General features: G+C 36.2%; 1 protein-coding gene across 4 annotated transcripts in view; it reads right to left on the minus strand.

Moving 5' to 3' along the window:
- Positions 1 to 26,992, minus strand: part of SENP6 (SUMO specific peptidase 6) — a 70,940-nt gene that overhangs the window by 34,817 nt on the left and 9,131 nt on the right. Inside the window, exons 2-6 of one of the 4 annotated variants that reach the window (XM_082276842.1) lie at positions 19,108 to 19,201; positions 12,788 to 12,851; positions 12,185 to 12,327; positions 6,422 to 6,523; positions 1,003 to 1,023 (exon numbers count right to left, since the gene is read on the minus strand). In XM_082276842.1, the coding sequence (XP_082132968.1) occupies positions 1,003 to 1,023; positions 6,422 to 6,523; positions 12,185 to 12,327; positions 12,788 to 12,851; positions 19,108 to 19,201 (424 nt within the window). The remainder of the gene's footprint in view (positions 1 to 1,002; positions 1,024 to 6,421; positions 6,524 to 12,184; positions 12,328 to 12,787; positions 12,852 to 19,107; positions 19,202 to 26,992) is intronic. The other 3 variants (XM_082276844.1, XM_082276843.1, XM_082276845.1) reach the window with 3 other exon arrangements.

The following is a 26,992-nucleotide window of genomic DNA, read 5'->3' on the forward strand; positions in this document are numbered from 1 at the left end:
AAAATTAAGATCACAAAGCATGGAACTCAAACCTTTTCTTCTATGCCACACAGTGACACTAACTGGCTGGTGAGTATCTATTTGATAGCTCTTTTAAGAAGTAACAAAAGACAGTAAAACAGAAAGGCTTGATTTTAGTTCTGAATTTGAAATAAATTTAGAAACTCCTGAACTCACGAAGGACTGTGCTATTTATATCATCATTAGTTACACATTATATATACTTCGTAAACAATGCAACCTGGTATCAAGCTCCTACTGCCAAAAGCCACCTATACAGACAGGAAATTCACAAAAACTCAATTTATTCATTACTATCAAGAGAACATTTCCACTAACACATAAATTTGAGCTATATATGAAGAAAAATAAACGTATTGTATTTCATACTGCTAACAAAATATTACCAGCAGTAAACCAGAGGCAAAACAAGTGAGAAATGACCCTGAAATGAGCAATGAAAAACCAGTGTGTCAGGCTTTGCTATACATTTTCGGTTAACTGCTTTAACATATGCACTTCATGAACAAAATATACACAGTAATGCAATAAAAACCTTTAATGCTATTCAAACCAAGCTGAGAAGATAGAATGAAGGCTGTTAAACAGCCTCCTAAGAGCTTCAGAATCATTTTACTATGATGCTTCAGAACCATTCTATTACGCAAAGTTCGCTGCTCTACAAAAAGAATTAGCAGTCAATTCTTAAAATCCAGAGAATGTTGATGTAATTTTGCATTGGATATATAAATAAATTTCCAGCGGAAAATTACCCAAAATTCACAGTAACACAGCATTACTTAGAGATGGACGTAAAAGTCCTTTTTCAGTAAGAGAGTAAGCGAACCATAAAAACGGAACTAAAAACAATCAACCCCTATCACATATGAGCAGATATGATTGACTGGATTGAATAATCTTTAACTAGCATTAATATAGCACTCAATCAGTTAATTTTCTTAATGTTCATTGCCATGCTCATTTGATCAACAGTAAGCTTACCTTTCCTTTCGGTCCAGATTGCTTAAAATATGAAAAAAGAAAAAAACACATAAGATGTAAAGCCCCACATGTGTTGCACATCACTAAATGCAAAAGTTATTAAACATAAATTTTAACTGTTTCATTGTCTCTTGCACTCACCAGTCTAATTTTCAAACAAGCATTATAATTTTTTCACCACATTTTTTGTCAAAGTAATTTAAAAAAGCACAAATGTTACTTCACAGACAGCAACAGTCAGTGGTCTAAATACGACATTGACTTGACTCTTTTTCAATGTGCAAAATTTGATTAATCCTGAACTTAACCTGGTCATCTCAATTCTCTTGCACAGCAAAAGCCAGTAAGATAGAATTCTAATACGTGATTATCAAGCCTCATTTCCAATCACAGAATCATTAAGGTTGGAAAACACTTCAAAGACAGAGGCCAACCATTAAAACAATCCCTTATCACCATGGAAAAGAGAAAATAATTATGTAAGAATTTGTTTCCAACTATTCAAAAAAAAAAAAAAAAATCTGTTTAAATTGAGAAACAAATTCCAGCATCAGTCCTTAAATATTTAAGAAACCACATGGAAAGGCTAGAGAAGGATAAATGGGAACCTTCTTCTGAGGTTTAGGTCAAAAAAATCTCCCAAAAGAACCTAGGAACTAAGGCCACTAGTTTTACAAGCATCTCCTTTAACATGAGTTAACATAGAAATGAATGTAGCTGATACTCACAATTCTGGTCCTTTGTATACCAAGACTGATATAAAAATAAATCTAACTAAGCTTACCACACAGACAACTTGAAAATAGCATCTACATGTCTTCTGTCTTTTCAAAATTTGTAATATGGAATGCTGTAAGCTTTTAATCTATCTGACTGTTCCTCCCAAACATCAAAAGCCTAACAAACTTCCGACCTACATGCATTACATTAACTGTATTCTAAAAAAGAACAAATTCAAATTGTTTCCTGTTTTACTTCAGACAAACTAAACAGAGTAATGATATTACACAGTAATAAAAACTCATCCTCCTTTCCTTTTCACAAACAGAACACTCACAAGAATAGAGCAAACTAATTCTCTTGTCACTCAGAAAACAGCAGGAGTGGAAGCAAAGCAGGTAAGAATGTAGTCACGATAATCCTACAGAGTGCAGTATGAAAGTACATTCCATCTCCATAGTGCTCTGGGAAGAGAGTAAATGGACTTCAAAACTGAATGTGACTGTGGCAACTTAAAACTGGGGCACGAGGTAATGAGCCAGTGCTGTGTGAAGGTGGGGAGAAATTGCTCCTGGCTGGAGCTAGCCTTTACAAACACACACTGCTTTTGTGCAGGTCACATCCCAGTTTATCAATCCAGTCATATCCAAACCATGTCTGTATGGAGCCATATGCAGTAGCTTTGCATTCTTGGCATAGTTAATATGTAACTTGGATTAACTGTTCACAGGTGCTTCGAAGAGTCACCACCCTGTTAGGGAACACATACCCAGTGCTAAGGGCACTTAAAGGCAGGGAGAAAATTTCCAGAATGCCTGATATTATACACTGTCATTACATTAAATGCCTTACTTGTTTGTTTTAAAATCCCTCAAGAATATAATGCATTTAAAGGAGTTCTCACTTTTATACCTCAGGAAGATTAAGAGATGAGAATTCTAGATTGATCACTGTCCCTACCGTTTCATGCAGCTCATGCACAAGATTTGTTAAACATGCAGTACATACATGCTATTTCAGTGTCAAGTGCTGAAGAACAGTCAGCCAATAGCAAGACAGAACTATGCATCCATTAAATGAAGCAAAATAGTCTGAACCAACTACAACACTTTAAACAGATCTGAAAATCTGCTGTATCAGACATGAACATAATCCCCAGATTCCACTGAAAAAAAAATGAATGTTTATCATAATTATATTTTGAAATACCAAATTTTGTTGTGCTAGAAACTTGCACATTACATATGAGAGCAACTATATATATGCATACATATATATACACACACATATATATGCAACTATACTCAGCCAGACTTTAAATTAACATGCATGTGCAAAAAAGTTGCAGAAGGGGATAAGAAATGCAGTACATACACAAATCATACACAAACTCAACTTGACAGAGATTGTAACTGAGTTCATAATCAGTTTGCTCCACGTGACACCATCCCCACCCAAAGAACCCTGCATAAGTAACAGAATCTGTAATGTCAGTGCCAGAGACTAAAACTGCTCAGCTCCTTTAATAATGTTTTTATTTTTGGTTATTCTTTCAAGAATCTAGTATAGATTTAAGTACAATATATTAGGTTAGACAAAATTATTTTCCCCATGTTGTTACTGATTATCACACCATAGAACAATCTACAGATGCAAAAAATTAACAGAACACAACTTTGTGTCACCTGTAAATTAGCATAGGAAAACAAAACCTAACACTTCAGAGCTCAATTTCCATGCTACCCACTCTTTTGTCTGTATATATATACACCAAGAATTTCATTCTTGGTTTGCCCCTCACATTTTCTGCAAATAGTCCTTTTTGAGGAATCACCATCAGCATTTACTTTTAAACTCAACTATTGCCTAATGTCATTAAAGACTAGCCAAAAAAGGATATCAAAAAATTCCTACACAAGGAAAAATACATGACCAAAATATATTACCCACTTCATATGGTCTGGAATTTCATATTATGGTCAGTTTTAAACAGTCCTATTTTAGTTGGCTTCTTTCTGACTATTGCCTACTCACTCAGAAACCTACCTTTTTAACATCAAGTAGTCCTGAAATCCCCCTTCTTTTATTTATTAAAAAAGCCTGTCAGGAAGCCACATTTTATTAGTTTTCAATCCTCTAACTCAGAAACAGATTTAGAAGCTTTTAGAAAGCAGTCAGTTGAGTCAGAAGCTACTGGAATTAAACATCATTTGCGAAGTTTCTATGTAAAGCTCACCCTCAGTCAATTAGATCATGCTGGTTCTGATATCCTCCAGTAACAAAGCACTGCTTAGGATTTTTATGACTGTTTCCTGCCTCTAAAACTCCAAAAATATTCCTAGCATAAGAGTTAATTGTCTGTTGCTAATGTAAATGAACTACAATAACAATCCTAAAAGAAAACACAGTCAGAACACTCAAGATGACTACTACCCAATTACTTCACACAATATTCAGCTTGCCTATGTTGTGCGTTAGTTTCCTTCCGGCACGTCACACATGCCAAGTCACTACCTTTTTTTCTTCTCATTACATTGTAGGCTTATAAAGAAGCAAGTCCCACAGGCACGAAAGGCAAGCAGGCAAATCTAACACCCACTGAAGATTAAGAATCTTTGGAGCAGGTTGAAGAAACCTATGGCACTCAACTTAGTAAAATAAATCCATTTTGACTGGCTGTTTAAAGAACCATCTCACAACAAAGCTCAATCAAATACACAAGTATTACCAAAGTCAACATTCAGAGCAATCTTGCATGATTTTGTTTACTTCAAATTATTTTCATTAGCACTGCAGATCAGAATTTTATCCCTCAGAATTACAAAAACCCCCACAAACAAACAACTCCTACCCAAAAAAACCCCACAAATAAACAAAAGCAAGCACAAACACACACACACAAACAAAACCCACCAGAAAGGTAAGGGCATGAATGTTTAGAGATGCTCCACATTTTTCTCAATGAGACACTGAACAAAAATATTCTAAAAAGGATTTCATGCAAGAAAAATCACAGCTGATTCAGCCTAAACCACAGTGATAACATAACCCCCCACCCTTCAGCTTAACTCACAGTAAAAACTGCCAATCCTTTTTAGTCATCAGCCTTGTACTAATGGTAAGAAATGTAAAGAAATGTAAAGAATTGAAAAGAGAGCTACCTACTACTGCATCTGCTACTACTACAGGAAAGGAAATGTCCATCCTATATACCATTTACAGATTATAGTACTGTTTGAAATGAAAAGAGGCAACAACCTAAGTCCTCAAGGACAGGATAAGACAGCAACTCTCCTATGAGGAAAGGCTGAAAGAGTTGGGGTTGTTCAGCCTGGAGAAGTGAAGACTCCAGGGAGACCTTACTGTGGCCTTTCAGTACTTGAAGGGGGCCTAAAAGATAGAGGGGGACAAACAGTTTAGCAGGGCCTTTTGCAACAGGACAAGGGGTAGTAAAACTAAAAGAGGGTAGATTCAGACTAGATAGAAGAAAGAAGTGTTTTACAACAAGGTGGGGAAACACTGAAACAGGCTGACCCTAGAGGTGTTAGCGGCCCCATCCCTGCAAACATTCAAGGTCAGGTGGGATGGGGCTCTGAGCAACCCCATCTAGTTGAAGATGTCCCTGCTTATAGCAAGGGGGTTCGACTAGATGGCCTTTTAAGTCCCTTCCAATCCAAACTGTTCTATGAGTCTATTATTTTGTGACTAAAAAATTCCTTTTTCAGTCTGTTTATTCAATGTCAGATTACTCTAATACATGTTTGGATCACATAATTCATTCACATTAATATATGGGCTTTGTTTTTCTGAAGTTAGTAAATCCAGCTGAGGGAAGTAGAATGAAGAAAACAAAGGACAATGCCTACATATGATTCCACCACCCTAAAAAAAATCTATGCTAAAAAACAGAAGAAAAAAGGTAGCACAAGAAGGAAAATACAAAATGCAGACAGGATAAAGCACTCATGTGGGATAGTGGAAATCCATGGAGTTCATAAACAAAAAGAGTTCTGAATGGATAAACTTTGAAAGAAAATTCCTTAAAACAGCTGGTATCTCATATGTTTGTAAATCATACCGGATGTAAAAAACACCTAGAAACTACCCTGCAATTTACAGAAGACTGATGGGCTTTAAGTTTTCAAACCAATGAAGTTCAATTCAGCATATTTCAGTAAGATTCACCGGTTTCCAGTCATCCTTTCTAAAAATTATTCACATAGATGCAAAACCTTGCTTCTGTTAGATGTTCCAATTTATATGTTTTATGCTACATTTACAGACCATATACAATAATCAGATCTATAATTTAATGTTTAGATGGATCTTACACAAGCTGGAGTTGCTGTGACTTAGTACTTGCTGATCATGTTGTCAGTTATGCAAATTTCTACTGCATACTATGTTTGTCTATTTCAAAGTATCGTCTAAAAATATTTATGCTAGCAGGTGCTCTCCTACTACATGCCAGTGTTCTTCAAAATGACTAAATTCTAGTATTATATGATAGTAATTCCAAAATTGTAAGTTTTATGAAACTTTAGTAATTAAGGTCAAAGCTCATAATCAAGAATGCACCCATGTGATTACTTACATTTTCTTAAAACGCTTCATAGCATAAGGAAAACTGTTACATACAAAACCAGAGAGGACTTTTAACACTTGAAACATCCGGAGAAACAAATGTAATTAGTCTTACCTTTGGGCTGCTGTTTTGACTACGGTTGTTTGTGCATGTGCATGGTGAAAACGTCTGCCATGTACCACAGTTACAGGACCAGATATATTCTGAGCATTTTCACTGCAAACATACAGAAAAATGTTTAAGAAAAGACTCTGGTGTGTCTGTACAGTCCTAGGTAAAAAATGTGGTGTCCTAATTTTACAAGGCCAACCACACAACACCAAAAATTAAAGCATTTCTGAACCAATAATACACATTGTTAGGATCCTTTTACAGGCATAAAAACATGCAGCCTTATAATAAAACAGACATACAAGAATATACAAAAGGGTTTTTTTCCTGTAAGAAAAGGCAAAGATTTTTTTACTGAACCCTGTACTGCAAAAAGACACTGTGTTTTTTAATGACTTGTAACCATTTATAATTAATTTTATACTTCCATATCTCATTTTATTAAGGCGTAATATGAACTTCTTGAATATGACTTAAGGGGAAAAACGTAAACAGACTGAATTCAGGAATATCCCTCATAAAAAAAAAATAAGCACAGCAAATTTACGGACGCAAGATGACTTGTAACTGAAAAAAATCAACATATTTTCAAAAGAAGAAAGGAAGGATTCTCAGGTACTCATACGTCAACAGGACTCTTATTCACCAATGTATTTTAGCATTTCTTTGGTTTCTTCATTTCTTGCTTTTTTGACTTTTATCTCATTATTATGTAAAACCAGTAATTATGGAAAGATTTCTTACCATTACCCTCTCTAGTAAAAGCTGACGTTAAGATACAGTAGATCAATAATACAGTAGCGCTTCTTCAAAGATCATTAAACTCTAAAAATTATCCTGCACGCTGCTGTGACAGGACAATACCATACTCGGAATGTTCAAACAATACACAACTTTTAACAAACAGCAGGTTGATTATACAAAGTGTTTCAAATTACGGAAATACAGTGCTTAAATTGTGCTTTTTAAATAGTTTGCAAATTTTAGTTGCACTAGAGAAAAATATGTGAAACAGCATTCCTATTAATAATAATTCTCAGAAATATTATCTTGCCATTTGTCCTGTTATGAGCAATGAAGAGAAACCTAAAGTACCAAAATTCAAAAAAAGCTGACAACCAGCTCCTAACTCTCCTTTACATTCCCCAAAAGAAGAAAATGAGTAAACCATTAAGTTTGCTTTTTAATTTTCAGTTTAGCATTACAAACCCTTTTGGAAGCCTTACATAAGTCAGGATTAGAAGCTTTTGGAGCATTTCTGACTGACCCTAACATAACCATGAATATAACAGAAAAAGATTTATCAAAACCCGAATAGTTAAATGCTCTCTTCTAGAACATGGAATTTAAAAACATCATAAACCACCTGTTAATAGTTCAACTTTCTGAAAATTAATAGTATCCATGCAAACACCAACCTCCTGAAAGTAAACACACTCATCTCGCGTGCTTCTAAGACTATGCAACTCCAGCTGGTCAGTCATCATCCAATCTACCTTTGTCTAATTTGCCACCTCAGAAATGAAAAGCTGACAACTACTTGCCCTAAATACTTTAGAATGTCTCAAATGCTCTTTGGCTTCCTGTTTAATGTATTCGGAAAAGATACTAGGAAAAAAAAAACCAGAAGCAGAGTGCAGGAATGCTTTCTCTAATGCTTCAGACCTAAGGACTTTAAACAAGCAAGCAAGTCTATATATCTCCTGTTTTACCATTGTATCTGCTGGATCTGAACATCGCCAAACTATCATGATTGTGAAACTCTGTCTTGTGCCCCCATAGCAGAAAAAAACTGTTAAGCAGCACTTTTGCTTTTTGCCTCACACTCATGTATGAAAACTCCAGTAGGTGCTGGAATAGAGTATTGCAGACTGCTCAGGGATCAGATCTGAGTCAAAGCAGACTGTTCTAGATGGCACACTTAAATGGTTCATATGGTGTCAGACATGCTTCCAACCAGGACAGCTGTAAAACACAATCTGCTCTATAATCTTGTTCTCTGAACAGATCATACCCTACACAGACAGAAACACCAGAAAATACAATCATAAAGTCCTCCTGAGCTGCAAAACAGGCACATCAGAACTGAAATCTGACTTCGCAAGTCTCAGCACAATTTCTTGAAAATTAGGATAACACACTAAAAGCAGGGTGATGTAATGGTCAGAAAGTTCCTTGAAACAATAAACGTTCTAAAAAGAACTTACACTTTATTAACAATAAATGTTTCATTAATGTTAGCTCAGAAACCGCAGAATGATTTGAAGCCTAGGCTCTGATGAAAGCAAGGTTTTACTTTCACATGCTATCAGCTGATCCCAGGAAATTCTTAACACCACATAATCAAGAGGCAAAACAAAAAGTCTCACACTGGGCAAATGGATGGACCTAGAAGTAAAGTAAGAACATTACAAGAACACACAACGTAACTATAGATTACATTAATTCTGCTGTTCATCAAATAACTTTTTAAACAAAACATTATCAAAGAAAATCTAAAAGGACTTTAATACAAGTCATTTAAAGCCAGAAAAGCTAAAGCTATTTAAAGTTAAGACCTCATGGTTAAAAAAATACAACCAAAAGGAATCAGGTTAAGAGTTTGATACTGGATTTGCTTAACCAGGTAACAGATCGTGACTTTTTGGTTGGTTTAAATTTCTCTAACAAGTTCAGTGAAAATTTCTTCTCATTGTCCTTGCATATCCCTTCTTCCCATCTCTTATTCTCTGAATTTTAGGGACTACAGTACTACAATAATACTCATTTGAGTCAAGCCCCATTGATTTGAAATTTTTAATCCCTATTCTGTAGATAAGATGAGAAAAAAGACTCCAACACTGTGATAAAAATCACCATGAACAGATGAAGAATATCAAGCATCTGATCTCCTTGTATTTAATCTAGCATCTTAAGTGCATGATCAACTTTCAGAATCTTCTCTAGTTGAAGAGTCTAAATATTGAAAGAGTAACTATCAAGCACCTCCCATTCTGCATAACAAAGTGAACATGCCAGCAATCATCACTAAAGTGACCAGATCACAAACCTTTACTGATACATGTTATGAAAGGTACAACAATATCCCAATGGAGTAATTAAATCAAGATAACCACTTGTAGCATAACCAGAAAAAGCAGTGACCAAAATCTGAGAAGCAGTCACACCGTCCTATATACATTCATTATTCACAAATAAAGTCTTTCATTAATGACAGTTTATTAAGAAGAGGGTGGATGCTTATATTTTTCATTTAAATTCAGTATGCAGCTCAGTACTAGACAAAAGGTGGGTGCCCATTTACATGCAACAGATTTTACTCTTTTAGTTGAATTTTATAAACTCTACTATGCCTTAGGTTTATATTGTGTTATTTGTCAAGAGAAGGCAGTTCCAATCCAGGTAACAGAATGTCCGAACTACATGCTTAGACCATCTAAAAAATCCTCAGTAACTATTTACCTTAAAACAAAACCTGCATACCCTTCTGGAACTTAATAAAAGCATACATGTGTAATATGTATAAACACACATGTACAGTCAAGTAATATGTATAAACATACATGTACAGTCAAGTATGACTGCTTTAACAGAAAAGTAAAAAAAATTACATGGTAAGGTTGGATTTTTCTACAAATTTCACAGCCACCCAAAGGAAAATTCCAGTTACCAGAGAATTAGAGGAATCTTATTTTAAAGGTATCCTCAAAACAAAGAACAAGTATAACATAGATGCACAGGTTCCTTCAATAGTAACACAAAGCAAAGGAGCCCTGACAGATTTGCAATAGTTACTTTTACCTTTATGTCTATGTTCAAGAACAGAATCCTAAAGAATGGAAATGACCAGGATGATTCTGTAAGAACTGGTGAATTTGAAGATGTGCAAGACAGAAATATGGATATAATCTTATAAATATGTTGTGTATACAAAAAAAAAATCTAAAGACAAAACACTATTTGCATAGATAAACCAAGGACAATGAAGTACCATGCGAATTTGTGTAAATGTAAAAATAACCTATAACAAAAAAAGCCCTGTCATTAAAAAATTTTATTTTTAAAAAAACTTTTTAAAGTTCCACATAATAGTCCAGTAGTTTATCTCAAGACATGAGTCTTAAAGACCAGAACAGCAGGAAAGAACACAGAACTTCAAGGATTTATTTTCTCAAGTGACTATGATAAGATGGTCCCACTAACCAACAGTGCTTACAGCATACAAGAACCATGTCCTGATTGCAGAGGGGCCGGAGCTTGGACCTCTGTGGGCATGGCTATGTTGCTATTCTATACCTCTCAAATTACTGCTGGGAGTTGTGGTGTCAGGGGGAAGAATAAGGACCATATCCCCAGAAGTGTGCCATTCCTTTCTTCATCAAGGCTGAGTTGCTGGAATCAGCCTTGCAGACCCCATCCTCTGCTGCTGCCACTCGCCACCTTCCCATTCCTCCGAGATGTGACTCCAGGATGTGGTTCTGAAGAGCAGTGAACACGGCTCTGGGATGTGGCTCTGAAGAAGTGTCAGAGCCATGCAGAACTGAGCCCAGTGGAGTGGTCCAAAGCAGCAGTGGAACTGAGCCTGAACCAAGCCTGGTGCAGTGGGGCAGCAGTGCAGCACAACACAGATGATCTCGTTTCCAGGGTTTTGTCTGGCATTGTTTTCCATTTCCTGTCATTATTTTTCCATTGTCTCAGGCTTGAGGACAGGGAGAGCCAGCTGCAGGGAGTGTCCACCATCTTGTCTTTCTCCCAGCAGCCACATGGAACTAAGTCAAAGTGGCAAATACCTTTTGTGTGGATAAAGCACCTTCCTTTATTTTTTTATGCTTTTGTTATTAATGCTGCTGCTGTCACTGTGCATTTCTTACTCCACTGCTGTTTGCTTTCAGTAAATGGTTATCTCAACCCATATTCTCTGCCTTTGTCCCTCTCTTACTGGAGGGGACAAGGAGAAGGGAAGTAGCTTATCTGGAGTTTAGTATCCAGATGGTGATAACCCATCACAGATAAAGACAAGGACATCCCTCATGCAGCTACATACACACTGCATATTTGATAACTAGCCCATCTATAGCTGGGTGTATTATGAACTTTTCCTTCCTGCAAAGGTTACCAAACTGAGTGCGCTTTAGCAAGATGAAACACTCCGTGAGAAAGTTAGGTGAATATACCACTTTTTATTATATACTAAATAATCAGTCTCTTACAAGCTAGGGACAGTAGTAACAAGCAAGTACAACACTGAATGCTTGAAGACACTTCCTGTCAGCTCTAAATACAAGTGACAATCTCAAGCTATCCTATACAAGTATGGCTATTTGCTGAATTCTTTAAAAAAAAGTCTGTAGATCCAAAATCAAATTATATCTTGCAGTAAGAAAAACAGAAAATGCATCCTGACTTAACTTTGGCAATTCAAAGTCACGGAAAGAAGCAAATCTAGATGGGGATGTAAAAAAATATTTTCCTACCTGCTACCACTGCATAGAGGACACAAGAACACATGCAGGCAACATGGGTAAGGTACTAACAAATATGCTAGTGAATGCTCTAAATCCATTTTAACAGTCTTCTGGTACTTCACTTATGTGGTGTTAAACATTTTGCAAGAGGAAAGACCTTAACAATCTAGTTGTCCATCTTCACTCAGAAGCACAGTACAGCATAGCTTCTTAAAATGAACAGCAGACAATGTAAATGCACTAGAAGGTTGATTTGTATCAATGATCAAGTAGGCAAGGAAACATAAATTAAATGTATTACCTCAGTTTCTTGCTATTTCCCATCATGTTGAGGCCGATTGCATTCCCTTTAAAAAGTTTGAAGCTTCCAGCTTTGCCTCGCCTTGCATATGCTTTTATGGCATCGCTGCTGGTGCCGATAGTTCCAGGTCGACAACGAACTGACTGTCACAACAGAATTAATACATATTAAAACAATCATATAATTGTGTAAAAGTTAGAAGGAGAAAATTTATGCAAAATATTAATATAAATATTACTTTGGCTTCATTTTTGAACTGCTTTTATACCAAATTTCATGGAAAATACAGTGTCTACACCCTTACTCAACTGGATTCCTTACTAAACAAAACACAAAACAAAACAAAATATCAATATATTTGATATTTGGTACAGTATTTATGATAATTGTCTAAACCCAAAATTAGTTACTCATGCTCATATTTTCAGAATACTATGCAAATCAAGAGAGGAACAAAAACTTTAAGGGTAGGTAGATAGACAGCTTGAGTGTATGTTCCTAAAACACCACAAAAACTTTAATTTCTATGGCTACGCAATACGGTTTAAGAACCTAAAAAGCTTTAAAGATACATTTTTACCATGAGATAAACAGATTATTTACCTTTTTTTCTTCATTGGGACTGAAAGGCCCATCACTGTCATCTAAACTGAGCAGATTTGCCTCGCTAGACAGGTGTGGGAGAGAAAAGCACATACATTGTAATCCACCAGAGCACCCACAAAACATTTTAAACTCAAAAGGGTTTTTTTTCCCCTTCCCTCTCTACATTTAAATGCATCATATACACATTGTATAAATATGCACAGAACAACATGAACATGAAATGAGCAACACAGTGATCAAACACATTATGTGAACCTGAACTTGGAGCGTACATCAAATTATTTTGCAAAAAGCAAAGCTAAAATGATTAATTCAAAATAGACAATGCTACTGAACCTTCAATATGGTTACAACAATATTAATGACACTATAAAGATTCTATACTCTCTGCATAAATTCAGTCCAAAACTTCATTAACCTTTAAAACATGATCTTAGTTTGTTTATGCCTATCAGTGTTCAAGTATGTAGTTTAAAACTGCAAACTTCATAGTACCTTAGGAGAACTTAATGTAACTACACCACAGCAATTACTACAAAGTATGTCTTCCTAAAAATAACATATTCAGTTTGATTCTACTGCTTATTAAAATGTGTTTCTTTAGTACTTTCAATGTCTGTAATCCCCAACCACTGGAATGAGGAAGATTAAAAAAAAGAAAGCCACTCCATGATACTCTAAAAACATTCTTTTCAGTAATAGGCAATTATCCTCAAATAATCTTAAGTATTTAAATTGAAACACCAATCACACATTACATACTGACAGCAGCTAGATTAGGCTAACACATTCTTTTTCCCAGGAGAAGAAACCTGCAGATAATCCCTTCTCATCAATCCTCATAAGACTACTCCTATGTTGGCTACAACAAAACAATACAATTTTAGTCAACTTGCAATTGCATGGTTTGAAAAGTTTTAATGAAGATCATTCAGGCAGAAATTACTTAAAAGAAAAGCTGTTATGCCAGGTGTTTAAAGGCAAGATCTACACAAGAGAAACAAACATTTCTCAGCTGTGTCAGTATGACATGCTGGCTGCAATACATACAGTGACTTTAGCTCTTCATATATAGTCACTCAGTGCCCCCTCCCTCAGGTTCCTAACAATTTTTTCCATGCACAAGATTTCCCTTCACATTACAATTTATTCTTCCCTATTAAGCAATACAGATATCCCTAGAGCAAATAAAAATAAAATAAAAACATTGGGTGAGATCTACAGACTCAAGATTGTGCACACAGTTGATTTTGAAATGGGAGGAATCATGTAAATGTGAACACATAGCCAGTGGCACTGTTGTATTTTACTTTCATTTACAGACCACCACAATTCTAGGTTCTCAATGGTAAAACAAACAGTGTAGTAAACTCATCACTAATTTCAAACAAAGGCAAAAGAGTTGTACTTCTGTACAGACTACACATGGATATCAAAATTTTTAAATCCTGCAACATTTTTTTAAATTCTCTTTCAGAAAAAATTATCCTTTCAAGGGAGGGTCACTGAGCCTTCTCAAATATTCATCAGTAGACAGAGTTTAACAATTTCAGAAATTTTCCACATCCTAAAAAATAAACAAAACCCTGCAGCACAGACATGAACAGCAACCTACAATTCCTGCAGCTCTGGCATTTGCCTACTGTGCTGGCCTAGTCAGATCATTTCACCTCTAGTAACGTTTTCGTTCTTTAGCTTCAGTTCATACAAAAATGATGATTGTTTTCAAAACACCTTTGTACTGTGGCAATACTTTTAGGATTTCAACATGCTGCAATACTGCAACCGTTTTAACAAAGGACATTTGAGGGGGGAGGTAAGAGAAGGTAATACACTGCAAACGACCAAAACACTGAGCCAATGCTTAAATCAAAATGAACAAGAATAACTCTTATCATGCAACATGACTAGAGAAATATTAGCAAATTGGAAGTTTTAAATGAACCGATATTTTAGATCTTAAGGAATGTGAAGTATATGCATCAGAACCAGAAAGGCTGTTTTTTCAGAGAGCAGAATACATAGCAACCGAGCAATGTCTATTTGCTCATGTATTACATGCTTCCACCAGCTGCCTGCTTCAAAGCTGCAATTTATACAGGCAGGAAAAAACCCAAACCAACCCAAAACAAACACTATACCACACCCCCAACATACCAGTCAGTAACATTTTTAACATCCCTGAAATGAAACCTCAGCTGCCTTGCTGGGAGGATGCCTCCACACTCGTGTCACTTTTAACCAGGGAACCAATGGGGTTCCTGGTTATTTTCACATTGGAACAATAATTGCTAACTTTTTAATACATTCCTTAAAATTTTATAACAAATGAATGTTAAGTCTTCACTAAAATTAAGGGGGGAAAAAATAGAAGTAATTTACCTAAACAGAGTTCTTTCCAAAGGGGAGTTCATAACTACACATTCAAATTTAGGCACTGAACAAGAAAACAAAAATTTCTGTTTACCTACCTCTAATCACCTGCCATTTGTTTCATGTTTTAAAACATTAAGAACTATGCAATAGTTAGTTAGACAGCTCAGATTAACAGGCTATGTTTTCACTACTATCTACAAGCAACCCAAACTTTAAACCTCTGTTGACCACTGAGGTTACACTCTAATAAGCTGCAAACACATTTCTATCAACTACCAACTGATCCAGTCACATTTCAAACATAATTGAAAATTCTTTCTGAAAACTATTATGCATAAAACCGGTGGGTTTATGTGAGGGTATTTGCCCTCAAAGCACACTGTCTACATTCTTTGTTTTAAATTACATGGTGGCAGGCAACACATCTATTATTAGAGGCACAAGAGAAGTAGTAGTATTATTTAACTCATTCACAATGCCATTCCATTAAAAATAGCCTTAATTTAAAAACTTCTCATCAATTTAAAGGCTACAGTGCACTACTAAAAGGGTCACAAAAGACATATAAAACATATATATAACTATGGGATGATTTTTTGACAAAGTAATATAAATTTTATAAGCAGTGGAAAAAAGCTCAACATAAATATATAACACTGTACAATGCTGTTCCATTTGTCAATACAAGGAAAAAAGAGGTTTATTCCCCTAAATGGAAGGGGCAAAAAATAAAGCTTTTTGAAAGAAAATGGTAGTTAAGTAAGGACACCATCGTGCAAATAAATTAGACCCATTTATTTGTATTCATTGTTTTTGATAAGGCTACTATTGAACAAATCTCAGTGGAAGGCAGAAATCTAAGACTATTAAGAAAACAATATGACAGCCAAGAGAAAACTGGGCCCATCCATTTACAAAACCACAGTGGAGCATACTGAAATATTTCAAAAACATTTACACAGATATTACAAAGGAAGTAAATATAAATTTTCCAAGACACTTCAAGAGAATAATCTGTAACACCAGAAAGCATCTTATAACATGTTAATTTCATTAATCTCTTGAATATATGACTTCGGCCATGTTTGCTTAAGTCTGCCATCCTTTCATATTTTCTGCTACACAAGACCAGCTTAATTTCCACCATTTGTTCTGTGGTGGACTACACAGGTTTCAGTGTGCTCAAATGACCACTGTATTTTTTTCTATTGTTCTACATAAAGGTAGATCTCCTATGGGATCTCCAATTACAAAGCAAGGAAAGTCTCACGCCACTTGCTACCATCCTGAGTAGATCAAATCTTCTAGAACATCAGAAATGTTACTTTTACTCTTTCAAGTGGACTGAATATTATCTGTAGGTGTTTACTTTGGGATAAGATACTTGTTAACTACCATTCTTAATTTCCATAACTCTAGTTCCATGCTGAGTATCAACTCTAGCATCATATAGTGTTGGGTGATCATTAATTTTTCCAAAACCTTCTTCAGTTTACAAATATTTTTTTGTCTTTTTGTGTTCATTACTTACCTTAACCATTTTGACTCACCTCATCTACTTCCCAAGTAAGTTAAATGACACCCTTCTTTTAAAATAATCTACCTACTCTAAAGATGGCTGTGGTAGGAGCACATTAACGACATACTTTGTGTTCATCTCACTGAAGAAAAGATAATCCAAGCAGACATTCAGTGCTGACCAACATCATTAGTACAGGTCTCATGGGGTAACACAAGAATACAGCCAATCCTTTAAGCGTTGGGGTGTTATGCCTAGGCTAGCTCAAAACAAACTTACTGTGTGTCTGCCATGAGAAGGGCAAAAAGCTGTGATAAAGTCAGGCATTTTAACACCAGTACCTCCACAACAAGCATGAGATGCATCCAGCCGCTTGCTTCAGACTCACAGCTCTCTCCACAAAGAAATCATGTAAGAGTCAAACGTTGTGGTCAGCATCAACACACTACAGCGAATACTTACTTACTGCAAAACATACTCAAAATACTGGGAGGGACACTAAGCTTTATGCTGGAACAATTATATGAATTAAAGCTGCTAATCTTTGAAATGTTCTACTAAGAGTAAAGGAAACAAAAAAAGAGAGGAAAATTTACTGTTACTTGTTTTCTAAAGATTCCCTTCTGTCAACGTTTTGTTACATGCAATAAAAATGCATCAGAAAAGCAAAAAACACAAATTATTTCAAAATGCTCAAAGCATGCCATGTCTTTAAGACAAACAAACCCAGGTGTTACCAGAAGTAAATATGTGGGCAACTTAAAACATGTAGCTTTTTGGAGGGAAAAAGAAATTGCCTCAAATGGTATCAGAGAATGGGTAAGTAAAGAAGACAAGATCTCCGGTTTAAATCAATTTTGAACTACTCTTTTATCTACACTTCCAGATGAGATTCTGCATAATTCACAGATAGAAAAGCAAATGAAAAATTATCTAAGTAGGCAATAAAAATTCAATTCTGGCTATGGGAAAACTGCTTATCATAGAGAATATTTGAAAGGAATGAAAAACCACCCAGACATACAATCTTAAAATCAGATACAATTACATAAAGCATATGTTTCATAATAATTTTTCTAACTTTTTTTTTAGCATCATTACTCTACACATTTTTCATTCCGTATTCTTAAGTCAACATCAGCTGGAGACAGATGGAAAACAGCAGTAAATTACTAGAAGAAAAAATAGCTGCTACGCTTTCAAATGTGACTTATTTCTGAAGGTGAGTAAAACAGAAATACTAACTGTATGGCATGTACTGCCCTCATACTGAAAACATATTTGTGTGCACTACAAATGGATGTAAAGTTGCTAGGGAACAACATGAGCTTAATTTTATAAAACTAAAATACTCTCAGTTTGTGAACCCTTTAAAAAGTGCTTCTAACTTGTGATACAGTTCTGTTTTGACAAGAGCTCTTAGTGCTTACCTCATACTTTAATGAACTCCTGAACTCATTTTTTAATTACTGAAACTTCACATTTCTTAATGCTTTATTAAGATTACAGCATAGCCTGATGCTGCAGCCTACGTGGTTATGTGTCTACTCCCTAACTCCCTTCCAATGCATACTATTTGGCAGAATATTAGATGATACAAATTCATATATGAATTATTTTTGTACTTAATCACAGGATTCAGTGTCTTCTTAATAGAGAACCACAGCATAGTTTTTAAATTTGCAGGTCCCACTCTCCAAATATCTAAGAACAACAAATAAACTGACATGAATTCTTTGTGCGTGACACTTGTTGTTCTTTTAACAATTCATTAGTCATTTTGGAAGTGAGTACGTTAATATTGAGAAAACATATTAGTAACAATAAAATGTCACAAGGACAAAGTATGCAGTCAAACTATACACATGGGATTTAAGTTTTAGCCAAAATCCAAACATACCAAGTAAAGGAATACATTTTAAGGGAAAAAAAGAGCTTTAACTCTATTCAGTGAAATAAACACAAAGAAAGAAAAACCTACGATCTTTAAGATCAGTTTAACTTGACGGAGGCCTAAAGCTACTGAAGTATTTAACCATACCTGTCAAGTATTGAGTAGCATTACCATTAAAGGAAAAGCTGAAGCTGCTTGGACACCCTACCTATCAACCTATTCTGCATGTTCACATACTTCTTGTCTGTGTTCCTTAGACTTACACAGAAGCTCCAAGGACAACTATAGCTCTTGTGAAATGTACTGTGCCCTGTGTTGTAAGCCCCCTGTTCACAATAAAACTTACATTGTAATGAATTCCTATATGGCAACACTATTTAAAATAATAACTTATTTGAAATAATTTTTCTCAATCACTGAAAGTTTAAGATATTATATACTGTTTCTTATTCATAAATTACAAAAAAGAAGTATTTAATTATAAATAGACATTTATACTTTCAATAGCCTAGATAAAAGTATCCTTACTCTTTCTCTGCATCTCCTTCACTTTCTTCTGCATGATCAAAGCTCCAATTACTTTTAAAACCTCCATCTCTCTTGGACTGTGATCTATCCAAAGCTGAAATGAGAACAAGTTAAGATAAGTCTTGATTTCAAGCTGAGTTATTAGTCAACACAAACTAGAGGAGTAAACCAGATGCATGTATTTTCCACAGTATTTATTTTACTGATGTCAGTGTTTAACTACCGTTCGATCAGTAAGTTCATCAATGCAGTAGTGATTATTATTTCCCTAAATAAATAAAAGTATCTGCCAACATCTTATTAATGCAGTAAGTTAGCAAGCTATTAAAAATTATGACCTGAGGTAGTGTAATAACTGTTTTCAACTGTTTTAATGATACCCATAAATTTAAGGGTAGTTTCTCTGATACGAACTATATGCCACATGCAGAAAGGGTCCTAAAATGTATTACTTACATGACTAATAACCAAACATATATGGAATTTTTCCATGTAAAAGCAACAGTTCTGAACTGTCCCAAGAACAATTTCAATATAATATGCTGGATTTTCAATTCAACATCTGATGCTGACCTGAACTGACATACGATGCAGATTGAAGTTTCAGTGATAGCATCAAGTAAGTAAAAACCTGAACTTTCTGTCATACTACATAAAATCTCAGATCTCTCTACTACAGTATCCACCACTATGGAGATTTTCATATAATATAATATAATATAACGGCATGGGGTATTCTTAAGTGAAGGTGTTCCAGAGCCTGGAGAGAGCACTCAATAAAGCAAGGTATTGTTCCCCCCGGGCCCTAATTACTGCAACTAAGAGCTGTCTCATACAAATTCTGTATGACAAAGTACACAGCTGCTTTGATTTCAGTATAATTTAAATTAGTTTCTTCTTACTGAATTTTTCTTTACATTGTTGAAAATGCATTTAGAAATAATGAACGAAACTCACATACTCTGATAGAAAAGAGTAAGAAAATCACAACCAAAAACATATGTCTAGGAGAAAGTATAAACAATGCACATGGAAATATTTATTGCATATTCAATCTCTGCTTCCAACTACTTGCATCTACTGCAGGCTTCCTGAGCCATCGGTGATTATGTTAAACACATATTTTTGTGTTTAACAGCTTTTCCTACCTTTTTCTTCTCCCTGCTTGCTTTTTAATCAAGCCTGCTTAATAGAATCAACAGCATCTTGCAGGAGAAAGTACCTCAGCTTAATTACATTAGTATCTCCTTTTGTTGATTCCGATTCAATCGGGCACCTTTTGCTCTTACTACTCTACTTCTTCAGTCCATGTACTCTGGATGACAGTAGTAAGCAACCCTTCCCTATTCCCTCATGACTGCATAGACTCCTGTTGTGTTCTTTCATGGTCTTCCTTTCCCAGGCAGAAAAAGAAAAAAACTGAGTCAGCTTAATTTTTCCTCACATGAAAGCTGTTTCATGCCTTTAAATCCCTCTTGATGCTTCTCTTTGAACCTCTTCTAGTCTACTGTACCCCTTTTGAGATGAGGATACACACACTATGAGGAATATTCAAGATGGGTACATCCCATGAATTTCTATAGAAGCAGAATGTTGTTTCTGTTTTTTGTTCCTTTCCTAGGAAATCTTGACACTGGATTTGCTGTTTTCACTGCTAAGGAGAACTGCATTGATCTTTATGTACTAGATAATTCCATCTTTCACTCATGATTGGTTAAGAACCACTTCAGAGTCAATCGTTACCTACAAAAATGCTCTTTTTTTACTTCTCATTCGCTTAGATTACTTGACATTTACCTACACAGAATTTAATGTATGATTTCAACCCACATAACTCAAAACCTGAGCATTTACAATTTTCTTTAAATAGCTAGTCATTATACTAACCCAAGTAACGTTTAACATCTACAAACTTTGTCACCTGGCTGTCATACCTTTTTTCTTATAACAGTGCACCAGTGTTAACACATCCTTGTGCAATTCAATTGGTTACCTCTATTAACAAAACAAACTCTTTTTGCCCCCTCTTTCTATCTCTTGCCAATTGTTTCTTATAAAATTTTCTATTTTATTCAGAGGTAATTTAGCCTCTCCCAAAGCCAAATGACTTTACAGAGGGAACAATGAAACCAATTCTGGTCTCCATTATAATTTCCATAATTCAGGTTGCATGGTCACAAAGCTCACTGATGTGAAGTTCCTCAAATCCCTCCGCTGCCTTTTTAAAATGCTGGTATCATGCTAGCTACTCTCCTTACCTGTAGCAGAAAGATGATGCTAGCCACAAGCAACACACTACAGTCATTAGCTCCTTTATCCCCCAGTTCCTCTTACAACCCTTGGATGAATGCTATTTGATCAATCCTGCCTTGTTCAGACTTTGCTCAATGTACTGCAGTTTCTTCCACTGATGCTTCATTTTGAGTTGTACACTCTGTCACATTCCTTATTAAAATATATTCTGGCATGAAGAGCTAAGTGTTGCCAAAGTGAGTACAAGCAATTCCATTATTCAGCTATGACCTTATATACTCCAGAGCCAGCTTTTACAACTGGGTTGTCTACTGATCCTCCAGTTACTCATCAAACTTTCCTGCTGAGTTTGAAGAAAAAGTTATCAACTGTTTTCATGTCTGTTGGGAGTTACTAAACAATTTTTCCCCACCTCATTATAACTACACGTTAAATCCACCAGCTTTTGTATTATTCTCTGGTTTATTATTCAGATAAAAGATCAGATTCAAGAACTATGATGTTTTATTTCAGATATTATACCTTACCCTGCTGTTTAGCCAGGCCAGCATTTGGGGGTCCTTTTGAAATCTACTTAAACAAGCAGCATGCCTCCTATATGGTATCTTTAAATAACTCCCAAACTGGCTACAAGTATTTTACATTAGAGCTGCATCTTTCCTTTCCATTTCAAAAAGTTTCTTAGTATTTTCTGTAGTCCTTTTTCTAATTAAGCATTTCTGTATTGGACAGTTTGTCCACTGCTACTGATCAGTGCAGTCACCCATGGAAAATGTCTTAGTATCCCAGTTCTGCTCACTCAACTCTGGATCAATTTTCACACCCTCCAGCACTCTTTGTCATAACAAAAATGTAAACCTAGAAGTATACCATCATGTTCGCTAGAGTGTTTACCTGAGTTACTTCATCTGAACAGCCACTTCGTATCTGGGTCTATACAGGATTTTTTAGTTTTTTAAGGGGATAACAAGTAATCATTACACAGGCTAAGCTGCTGACTATTTTGTACGAAAATTTAAATTTGGAACCTAAGCTGGGGCGATCCCAGATATGAGTACAGACTGGGAGAAGTCACTGAGAGAAGCCCTCTGGAGAATACTTGGGTGTTCTCATGGATGAAAAGCTGGATATGAGCCAACAGTGTTCACTGGTAGCCCAAAAGGCCAACTGTATCCTGGGCTACATAAAAAGCTGAGTGGCTAGCAAGTCGAGGGAGTTGACTCCACTCCTCTACTCTGCCCTACCGAGACCCCAGCTGGAGTGCTGCATCCTGCTCTGAGGTCCTCAACACAAGACAAGGATCTGTTGGAGTGCGTCCAGAGGAGGACCACAAAGACAATCAGAGGGTGAGAGCACCTCTCCAATGAAGACAGGCTGAGAGAGCTGTGATTGTTCAGCATGAAGAGGTGGCTTTGGAAAGATTCTACTAGTCTTGCAGTACCTTAAGTGTCTTACAAAAAGGGAGAGGGATTTTTTATACGGACAGACAATGATGAGACAAGGGGCAATGATTTTAAACTGAAAGAGGGCAGGTTTGGATTAGATATACTACGAAGAAATACTTTGCTGGGAGGGTGGTGAGGCACTGGAACAGGTTGCCCGGAGAGGCTGTGGATGCCCCACCCCTGAAGTGTTCAAGGCCAGGCTGGATTGGGCCCTGAGCAACCTGATCTAGTGAACAGTATCCCCCTGTCCACAGAAAGGGGGTTGGAACTAGATGCTCTTTAAGATCACTTTCATGCCTAACCGTTGTATGATTCTATAAAGTCAACTCACCAAAGAAGCCAGATGCATTTAATGCCCACACAAAGATCAACTTTTCTAGAAAAGTAACTTTTTCATATGTATCACTGGTTTGCCAGAATAACTCCCTACCATCCCCTGGAATACAACAGCAGAGACCTTAATATCTCTATTGCACACATAGAAACTTCTATAAATCTTTCATCTGCTGAGATGTCATCTATTTCTGTGTGTACAAGAACCATCCTAAACATGAAATCTAAATCAAGTAAAGGTTTGGTTCAGGACCCAGATGCTTTTTCAGGAAGACCTGAAGTTTACATTCTTTTTCCCCAGTTGCTGGTAAAGAGCAAGCCTCATCTTACAAATGACTACAACATTGCAACTGCAACCAACTTATCAGATACTGCAGTGTTCACGCTGAAAATGTAAATTAATTTAAATGTACTCAGAATCATTGCCTTCATCCAGACTCACATTTAAATAAATGAAAAAGAATGCTTCTAAGCTTTCTAATCTGTTGCTCATTTAGAGTCATCAGATATATTGTTAAGAGGATACAAGTACTCATAAAACTCTGACACAGAAATATTTTTTCGTTTACTTTCCCCATTGCTTCATTATTCTTCCAGACCGGCTTCTATGCAAAACAGCTTTTTATCTTCTAACTTTGATACCATCAGCTCTACTATATCAACTGTTTAACCACAGTGAGACTGCATTTTCACATTCTGAAGCAGCACTACATGAACAGTTTTACAGGCCTCTCACTCTTCCTAAGAGCTGCAGATTCTCGCTCCTGTCCTGCACCCTGCATTGGTCAGCACTGACAAAAAAGCTGGGGAAGGAAACTAATTCAGGTAAGAACCCCTTGAGCAGCAAGGGAGGGGAAACGTTATTTTTCAACCACATCAGTTTGCTTCTCCTGTTCAACCACACTAACCCGTGCAGCTGTGACAGCACAGCAGAGGTAAGGTCCATCCAGGAACTGAAACTATTTTAAGTACTACAGATACCAAACAAATTTCCATGGAATTGAAGCCTAATCTACATTTACAGGTATAGATCTAAAGATCTAGTGCTTAAAAGATGCTTTAACTTTCCACTCCCTAAATTAGCTGCAGAGGCGAAAAAACCTGTCAAAGCACCTCCAATAACAAGCAGTAATCATAACCTGATAGTAGCTGAGATACTATGTGAAGCAGAGAGTTCAGTAGCAAAGTTCTATGATACCAATGTAATGGATACTAAGCACGGACATTCCTTTGCACATGAAGGGAATTCAGTTTGTCAGCTGCCTAACAAAAACCCCCACACCCTTTCAAGAACTTGATGTCAACAGAAAACCAATGATAAATAGAGAGTATTCACTCCTGGACGAAAGTGTTTATATGCTCCTGAAAAGCAAAAGCATTTACGAAAATTCAGCACTTCAAAGATGGAAATCACCTGCATATTCCAGTAAATTACTAGGTTTTTTTCAGGGCTTGCATGAACATTGGGCTGCTTACGTTGCAGGATATTGCACTGATTACAGGACTGAAGAACACAGAACTGTGTAAGTTTGATGATTTTCTGAACAATTTAACATTTTTTAAGTATTAACAAGGAGTAATAGAGGAGGATAAGAGGACAGAGCTTTTAAGTATGTTGAACTTTTTCTCTGTGATGCCTTTGAAACTTCTTCTGGTAAGACAGCAGTGATAACCACACAATGGACAACTAATCCTTCTTCACCCTCTCTACTGATTCTCTCAACAGAGCTGCAGAGGCATCCACCCCATCCAAGGAGGCCGCCCTTATGACAGCATTAGAAAACAATGCAGAAGTACTTCAAGAGGCCTTCTTTGTTTACATCAGCAGCAAAAGGAATGCTACAAAAAATTGTGGGCATTTTCTGCTCAGTGAGACAGAAACCTAGGGACAAAAGACATGGAAAAAAAAAATTAAGGACTTGATCTTTTTTTTGTCACCCCAGATTTCACTGCTAAGTTCTGTCTTCTGACTTCACCGTTCCTCAACTCTATCAGCAGAATCTGAAGGAATGCAGTATCACCCATTGTTAAGGAAAATGTGATTAAGGAACACTTAAGCTAGTTGTACCCAAAGACTGGAAAAACATCATTGCACTTCAAGAAGGGCAACAAGGATGATCTGGTGAACTACAGGCTAGTCTGCTAAAACCACAACTTATTCTATACCATGTGTGTGCTCAAGAGTGGACCAGATTGACCTGAGAGGCAATAGAGACTGGACAAATCCCTGAGCAACCTGCTCTAACTGGGCCTGGCTTGAACAGGATGTTCCAACCCATATGATTCCAACCAGCTGTAAAGTAAAACCAGTGAGTATTCACAGGTACGAAGTATCTCCTAAGGCAACTGCACATCACAAAAACTTCCAAAAAGAAGTAGCTCCGTCACTTTTCTTCTTTTCCCTCTCTAAGTAAGTCTGACACCTACTCAAACTCTCCACACAAGTAAAATAATTGGAGTAACATCAAAATCAGGAACCAACAATAAACAGGGAAAAAAGGAGAAACAAATAAACAAAAAAGTAATTTTTTCATCTCCAGCATCATGAATTCTTTACTTACCTAAGACCTCTATTGCTAGACTGGAGATATATCAAAAATTCAGAAATTAGGAAGAAAGTTTTGTTTTTATAGGAAAGGTAAGTCTAAGAGAGATTTTATAACATATAAAATCTTCCTATTTTACAGATTAAAATAGGGAATAAAAGGTGAGGTTAGGCTAAGAGCAATTTCTGAATTGCCAATTTACTCTCAAAATCCAAAAAAAAATATAAAGCTCACAAGCCATTTCAAGGAAGATGAGAGTTGAACAAGAATTCCAGAATACAATTTCTGTGGTAAGTCAGTATGTGATGTTAATCACACATGATCTCAAATTCTGAACACTGGAACAGTTTTAGAAGATGAGCAAAACACAGCAGGAAACTTTATAGTGTATTATGCATGTGATTTGCACACTTCGTTATGCACCATGGGATCCATCTTCATATAAAACCTAAGCTTGTGCAACTGAGAATACAGAAGCACTAAACAACAGCAATCTATTTTAAGAAAGTGCTGAAAGGCAGTTACATACAGAGTAAGATTAATAACCCAGCCAAACTACCTGGAAATTAGGCATCTGACACTTTGAGAAGGTTTCCACGCTTGCTGCAGTAATTGGAACACCAGGCTAAAATAAAGCACTGTATCTACATACCAAAAGGAAGAAGGAAAAAGGAACTTATACTACTTAATACTTCTGGATTTATCCTGTAAAGTTTCATAGATGATGTCAGATAGATACTATCCCCTTTGTAAAAACATACAGAAATTAAAACTCCAGAAAGGTTCCACAATCTCTGCAAGAACTTAACTTGCATTTGCAGGACAGAAGAATCATACTCAGAATGGTTTTGGTTGGAAGGGACCTTAAAGATCATCTAGTTCCAGCCCTGCCACCATGAGCAGGGGGGAGACCTTCCACTGGACCAGGTTGCTCAGAGCCCCATCCAGCCTGGCCTTGAACACTTCCACAAGAAATGTTTCTTCTGTAAGAAGAAACTCTAAATGTAATTAAAGCAGAAAAAAAAGCAAGACACCTCTTTGATGTTGTCAATTGTTCAAAATTCACATGAAATGGACAGCAAAAAAAGTATACAAAGAAAATGATCAACAACCTCAAAAATTTGGTCACATGAAAAAAGTACATTTCAGAAAAAAATTGAGTAGGGAAAGTATGATGAAAGAGTTAGTTAAACTAAGTGGTGAGAAAAATATTTCCATTTGCCTTTCTGTAAAGGCTAAATACCTGGGGTTTTCTCCTATTCTTAGAGACACTGGCAAGCTTTCCTACCCATACAAGGCAGCAGTCAG

This window comes from Coloeus monedula, assembly GCF_965178545.1.
Source record: "Coloeus monedula genome assembly, chromosome: 2".
NCBI lineage: Eukaryota > Metazoa > Chordata > Aves > Passeriformes > Corvidae > Coloeus > Coloeus monedula.